This window comes from Salvia miltiorrhiza, chromosome 1 (assembly GCF_028751815.1).
Source record: "Salvia miltiorrhiza cultivar Shanhuang (shh) chromosome 1, IMPLAD_Smil_shh, whole genome shotgun sequence".
Taxonomy (NCBI): Eukaryota; Viridiplantae; Streptophyta; class Magnoliopsida; order Lamiales; family Lamiaceae; genus Salvia; species Salvia miltiorrhiza.
Window position 1 is genome coordinate 31,633,421 of NC_080387.1, and position 7,242 is coordinate 31,640,662.

The window sequence follows — 7,242 nt, forward strand, 5'->3', positions numbered from 1 at the left end:
TAGATTTCACAAATTGAAAATTCAAGTCATTCTACTAAGATATAACACAATATATTAGTTTACGTAAAGCAAATCAATTTTTATAAGCGTATTTTATCAATGATACTCATATTAAAATTTAAAATATACATAAGAAAAAATTAAATTTATTAATTTATTTTTTCTCATTATAGCCCCTTATTAAAATTATTATTTATTAATAAATATACTATAATGCCCTTATACCCTCAAATTAAAATTCTAATAGTTAAAGTAAAAAAAATCCTAAAAAATATTCATCGGTATAGCCCCAAAAACCTGAAGAAAAAAACTTTGGAAAACTTTGGAAGAGGGAGGAAGAAAGAAATCAATCACAATTCACAAGCAAGAACAACCATGCTCCAAAGAAACGATTAACTATTCTAAATCAATTTAATACTTAATTTCTTATTTTTGCTAAAATTCAAATGCTTTTGTATTGATTCTCTTATCAAAGTCGAGACTTTGATTTATCTAGTCAGAGAATATACATATAGGATTGTAGCAATTCGATTGAGTTCATGAGTGACTATCTCTAAAACCACAAATTTTTGAACTATATGACCTGCAATTTTGTTGGTCTATTTCTTACAAGTACTTATATTGCAGAAAGCAGTGTTGTAGACAACTATGGTTGTATAAGACATAAGTCTAACTCATATTTTTACTTCAAAAAAAAGCTTAAGATATAAGGGTTTAATTGTTATCTTTTAATAAAAATTTTAAATTGGGACTATAAGGATATAATCATACATTTAATATTATTTTTATTATTAATTTTAATGGAGGCTATAATGAAAGAAAAGGAGGCTATGTTTAAAATCACCCAATTAATAAGAGTTGGTCTTGCATGCTGTTGACTGTATAGTATGCGGACGGTTACTTTTAATAAGCATAAGATATAGTACATTTGTTCGCACAAATGTATACTTATATAAGAGTACAAGTTCTCATGAATAAAAGCTAACGCTTATCGTGAATGAATGTAATACTTTAGAAATATTACATTTCATGTAATAATAATTACTTTTTATTACGACAATGATTACTTGACCAAATAATTAAGAATAAAAGTAATAATGAGTGAAAATAACTAAAAGTAAAAGTTCTTATGAATAAAAGTAAATATTGTTGTGAAGAAATATACACTTTCAAATCGTCCGCGTACTATGCAGTTAACCGCACCCAATAATTTGCTAATTAATAATTGTCTCGCAACTCATATCTCAATGTTCATATAATTTGCCAATTAATAATTGTCTCGTAACTCATATCTCAATGTTCATATTTGAATTCCTAGCCCCAAAAATAGTTCAAAACTTTGATTTTCAAAATGGGCTTCTGGTCCAAGCCGGAAAGCCCAACTATCACATGACTATATTTAAATCTATTCAATTTTGTTGCCATCATATTTTTTTTTTTTTTTTGATAACTTAAGTATTAAATAAAAAAATTTAAAGATAGTGCGGATCTCAAACCCAAGACCTTTGACCTTAGACATTAACCCCTTACCGTTTAGCCAACACACACAAGTTGCCATCATAATTAAATCTCGATTGAGTTGAGTATTCGAAGAATTGATCAAACAAGGTCAAATTATTCAATTCATCCAAGTATATAGTGAATTATCCTACATTATTTTTATCTGTACCGATGGAAAAGAGCGACTAGATGTTGGGATACTTGACGACTAGATTATTATATGCGCAATAATTGGATTAAATACTGATTCTAAATTCCAAACACCTAAAAAAGAAGTCGATATTATATAAAACATCATGCTCTAAAATACTTGCTTAACCTAATTGTGTGCAGAAGCAAAAAACAGCTGTATCTTGGAACAGGGGAGAAAGATGTCACGAGCTTTAACTACTGAACCCCGCTCCATTTAGCCCAGTCTATGAACTGCATTCCTCCATAAATGTTATTGGCGAACCGTACCCCTACTGTGAAAGCCATGGCAACAGGTGGGATTTGCTTGGCCAATGGCGAGGCTTCGACAAAATATTCCAATCCATTTATTATTTGATAACGGGTGTTTGAAGAAACCGCGAGAAAAACACCTGCAACGTAACAGACAACATGAAACTGCTGCTGAACTAATTTACTATACATGCATATCGCAATCACCAAATCCAGGCAGGTTCCTCACAACATTAGAAAATCCTGTCAACACAATTTTAGTTTACGCGAGGGATATTATTTATACATGCATTCTCAGAAAAATTGAAATAACGCCAACAGAAGTTTTGAGTTGAGAAAGCATCCATGATAAGAAAAATAGATTAATGCCCGAGTATAAACTTTTCATAGATGTTTTCTCAGTCAGAGCTAGGAAATAAATAACCTCTCAAGAAAACAATCAGGGCATTTTGATGATATCTGAAATATATAGCTGAATCTATAACCTTTCTAGTAAATAACAACAGGCGGAATATCTTATTATTGATAAAAGGAAAAGAGGGAATCAACCAATATTGTAATAGGAAATATAACATACCCCAGAGAGCAGCGCTTTTTATTAAGGGGGGTACGGGTATATCCTCTTCTGACTTCTTGATGTTCCTGTTATGCAGAAAGTTGTCTCAGTTAAAATGGCCATGGGGGAAATTTAAGCTTTACACAAATTTTATCTAAAAATGAGTCAAAAAAACCATGGAAGAAACATTATTGACTCCTTTCAGTAGCAAAGTTTTCAATGATCAACGACTCAGGTATGATATTCAGCTTAACACGTTTGAAGTAAGAGATAGGTTAGAGGATCAATACCGATACTTCATTCTTTGAGGATTCACATCACATGATGAATGTTTGGGATTCATATTATGCAAGGAGATATTGCGTTTTCTGATTTGAACTGAAGAATGCTATAAATATAGTACCTTTTAGCAGTCATGATCATATTTGCTATGCCTTGGCCGATTAGACCACATCCAAAACCAACTGAGCCATATAATACGCCCTACATTCAGAAGAGAATATCACCCAACGGCAATCAAATAACAACAGAATAGCTTAGCTTTTAACAATGAGAAAGAAATTGGAGAGAAGATCGGCTTTTTGCCTAAACAATTGATCATGATGTGGTACCTTGTAAAAGTATGTGGCAATTCTTTGCTGCAATGAAAATCTAATTCCTGGTCTCTCAGCTTCAAAAACACTGTGCAACCAATAAATTTAAAATCTAAATAAGTTGGAAGATACTCGGCCGACGGCCGTGATATCAGAAAAAGCATAAATCGTTTTGAGTTCATTAAGAGATATGAATATCAACAAACGAGTTGCAGCATCTTGAGACAAATAAACAGCTTCTAAAGAAGTTTGTGATTGTGCAATACTTCATCATGTACATCACATGCACCCAACTAAACAGTTATTATTATCTAAAATATGCTTACGCATACAAAACAAGTTATCACTTATCAGCATATCACTGAATCAAGATAGAATCAACTATCAACAGGTTCACATAATTGAAGATTGGTTGGACAGTGAACCAACAGGTTCAATAATCAATTATAAAGAATCATAAATTCAAAATGCACAAGTGACCTGCTGGGGAGAGCTGCAAAAGACTGCTGCATACGCCCACGAAAGCCACTGCTTATGGGTCTGTTGCCTATACGAGCATAGGGGGCCAACATACCAACCAAAGCAATGTCAACAACGATACCTACTAACAAATCAGCCGCATACAATTCAAATTCTGCCCAGAAGTCTTTCCCTCTTTTATTAACTTCAGCAAATGTTGCACAACAAGAATCAATTACCACCTGCAACACAACCGATAATGTCACATAATTGGCCGTATTCTTAGTGTTCCCTCGCTACCGTGTTGAACACATGAAGACTGTGCAAATGCATAAACTCAAACTCACCTCTGTTCCAACTTTAAACAAAAATGAGGGATCAGCCAGCATTCGGTTCCGAAGCATCGAGCAATATCTCATCAAAAACCCTAACGGCCAGGCTGAACTCTACAAAAATCAATCGAAATGTGACAGCAACCAATGTGAAAACACACTACCTATTTCACTATTTTGTGATTCAAATTCTGAACTGTTAACGAGCGTTCTCACCTGAAGATCCAAGTATCTAGTGAGAAACAACCTACGAAGCCCCGTCGATTTCGCCGCCTCGATCATATCAGCAGGCAGCACCGCGCCGCGGCTCTCTGCCTCAAACAAAACCTCATCGTACTTCACGATCGGCCCGAACTCATCTTCACCGCCGCCGTCGTCTCCCTCCCCACCGGAGCCGCCGCCTCCTAGAGGAAACCGCCCATTCCCACCGTCTCCATCGCCACCGTCGTCTAGTTTCGGTTCCTCAAAATCCTCCGGCAGACTAACCTTCTCCGTCGCGGCGTCCGGCGCGGCGCACTGTATCTGGAATGGATTCTCCGTGTCGATCCTTAACGACGGCTGATTGGAGGGAGAAAAGTTGGCAAAAACGTTAAATTTGAGAGCGACGTTTGTGCAAGTAGGTTGGTGCGGTGAGCTATGGAGCTTCGGAGTGGTAAATCCTCCGGTCGGAGGACAGAGCGACATCGTTTGAATCGAGAAATCGGTAGACGAAGCTGCTGCGGCAGAATTCCGCCAGCGGCGTCGCCGACTGTGCTGCTTTAGGTTGGACTCAGAGTGTGAGGGCTGTAATCCTGTGCGATGCCAACTCACGTCCTCGCACCAACCTATTAAAACTCAATTCTTTATCACTTACTCCCTCCCAAAAAAATAATAAGCAAATTAAAAAAAATACGTGAATATGGTAAATAAGAAGAGAGATAGACTGCATAGTGAAAAAGTAATTAGAAACAGAGAGAGTAGATAAAAATCAGTGAGTGCGCAGGTCATATTAAGATCACCCCTATGGGAGGAAATCTGGTTCTCCTTCAAAGTGACAACATGAAACCGATCGATGAAGTTTTGAAGGGCCTCGACGAATGGGCAGCGTTCTGGCTCGAGTGGTTCCGCCCTTGGACGTATATCGATGTGAACTCGCAAAGATCGACATGGACCAAATGGTGGGGAGTGCCACTACATTCGTGGAACTCTAGATTTTTCGAGGCTTTTGGTGCTCGAATTGGGATGGTGCTTAAGATTCATGATATCACAAAAAATAAGGAACGATTGGACTCTGCATTCATCCAAATTTCAACAGGTTTGGCGCAGGTTAACAAGACCATTGAATGCAAGATCAATGGAGCGATATTCAAAATTCGTGTGGAGGAGATCGATGATTGTTGTATCCCCGGAGAAAAACAGGCCCTCGACGAGGAAGAAAGCTCAGACGAGGAGATTGAATTAGAAGAATTGGGAGAGCTTGAAGAATCAGGAGCTCCGGCGGAAGCTCAGGCGATCGGAGACTCCCTCGGATGTCAGACCAGTGATGCAGTCGGCCCTGCGTCGGTTCATATTGCGGACTCCTCGTTTTCAGTTCAGAATACAACGGCTCGTCCGTCTTCCGAGGCGGAACGTTTGCATGCGGAGGATAAAGAATCATGGGAGTGTCAGGTTCTAGAAGAGACATGTCAGGATTTTAACGGCGCAAAGGCCCCACTTGACGGTGCCACGAGGGCAGAGGAAGAGCCGAAGAGCCCCCTTTGTCAGCAAGAGCCAGCAGTCACTAAAGGGCTCGATAATAGTTCTTCTCAAATTGTTTTGGGCCTTAGCCCATTAGGGGGTAGTAAAGATCTGGAGCCCAGAAACAAAGAGAAGGAGGTTGGGCCGGGAGTATCCACGTTCGAAATACAAGGGGATGTGTGTGCTGGTAAGGAAAAGCCCATATGCTCTTTTAATTATCGGAGATCACAAAGTTCGCCAAGTTTGGGAAATCCAGAAGAGCAGTATTCTCCAATTCTTCATTGCCGAGAAGGTTCTAGGAGAGACAAGAAAGGGGAATTCCAGAGGAAAAAGAGAAGCGGCAGAGAGGTTCCTTTAAAATTTGGGCTGAGCCGTCTCTTACAACAGAGGAACTTGAAATCGACGGCGAGGGCTCCTTCGAAGAAAAGGGATACTGTTGGGGAAGGAGATCGCAGAATATCGACCGAAGAAGGAGACTCCGAGAATAGAGAATCTGAAGGACACGAAGCTCCGACCTCAGAGACTGTTCAAGATGACGCAACCCACATTCACCTGGAGGAGGGTCTCAGAATTTGGGATTTTGGGAAAAAGATCGGACTTTCCTGCAACGTGGAAGATAAGGAGATGGCAACTCAATTTTTATCTCAGAAGATGGATGTGGAGACAGAGGAGAATCAGGTACCCCTTCCCTTATGAAGATTCTATCTTTTAACGTTAGGGGGCTGGGTAGTAGGGTCAAAAAAAGGGAGGTGCGTGATTTGGTTCAAAAGACGGGGGTGGATTTCTGTTTCCTTCAAGAAACGAAATCAGAAAGTTTGAATTTCCTGGATATCAAAACAACTTGGGGCTCCGAATCTTGTGAGTTTGCTCAACGCAAATCGGAAGGTCGATCGGGGGGTATCCTGACTATCTGGAATTCCTACAAATTTGTGTGTTCAAGCTGTTGGGACATGTCTGGTGCTTTGATTGTGAATGGTGTTTGGAAAGAGGGAAACATCCGTTGTTGTTTGGTTAATATTTATGCGCCACAAAGTTTGCAGGAAAGATTGATTCTTTGGGATAATCTGGAGACGGTGGCGAGGCAATCGAGGGATCTTTGTGTCTGTTTTGGGGGGGATTTCAACTCGATTCGCGTTTTATCTGAGAGGAGTGGAAGGGGTTTACAGTTCTCGCCCAGAGATATTCAATCATTTGATCAGTTTGTGCGAAGAAGTGATCTCACTGATGTCAGGCTCCAAGGGAGAAATTTTACGTGGTATCAACCTCAAGGGCAGTGTAAATCAAAGTTGGATAGGTTCCTAATCAACGAAGAATGGTTGGCAGTCTGGGATATGTCTAAGGTTAGGGGACTTCAAAGGACGGTCTCAGATCATTGCCCTATTCTCTTGGATACGAAAAAGGTGGATTGGGGCCCAAAGCCTTTTAGGTTTCTTAATGCGTGGACTAGGCACCCGGATTTTGAAACGGTGGTGAGAGAATCTTGGCAACGAGGCGGGATATCTGGATGGAGCAGTTTCATTTTCAAAGAAAAAATCAAAAGATTGAAAGGCGATCTTAGGGTGTGGAGCAAGACATGTTTCGGGGTTGTTGACGAAAATGTTTCAAATCTTAGAGAGGAAATTCAGAAATGGGATTTGATCGACGA

General features: G+C 39.4%; 1 protein-coding gene across 1 annotated transcript; it reads right to left on the minus strand.

Moving 5' to 3' along the window:
- Window positions 1–1,716: 1,716 nt before the first annotated feature.
- Window positions 1,717–4,776, minus strand: LOC131020505 (protein RETICULATA-RELATED 1, chloroplastic-like). Its single transcript, XM_057949357.1, has 7 exons — window positions 4,098–4,776; window positions 3,897–3,995; window positions 3,571–3,791; window positions 3,109–3,178; window positions 2,901–2,980; window positions 2,519–2,583; window positions 1,717–2,081 (listed from the first exon to the last, which is right to left on the minus strand). The coding sequence occupies exons 1-7, from the start codon at window positions 4,563–4,565 to the stop codon at window positions 1,888–1,890; spliced, it is 1,197 nt and encodes a 398-aa protein (XP_057805340.1). The 5' UTR covers window positions 4,566–4,776; the 3' UTR covers window positions 1,717–1,887.
- Between the last annotated feature and the right edge of the window lie 2,466 nt (window positions 4,777–7,242).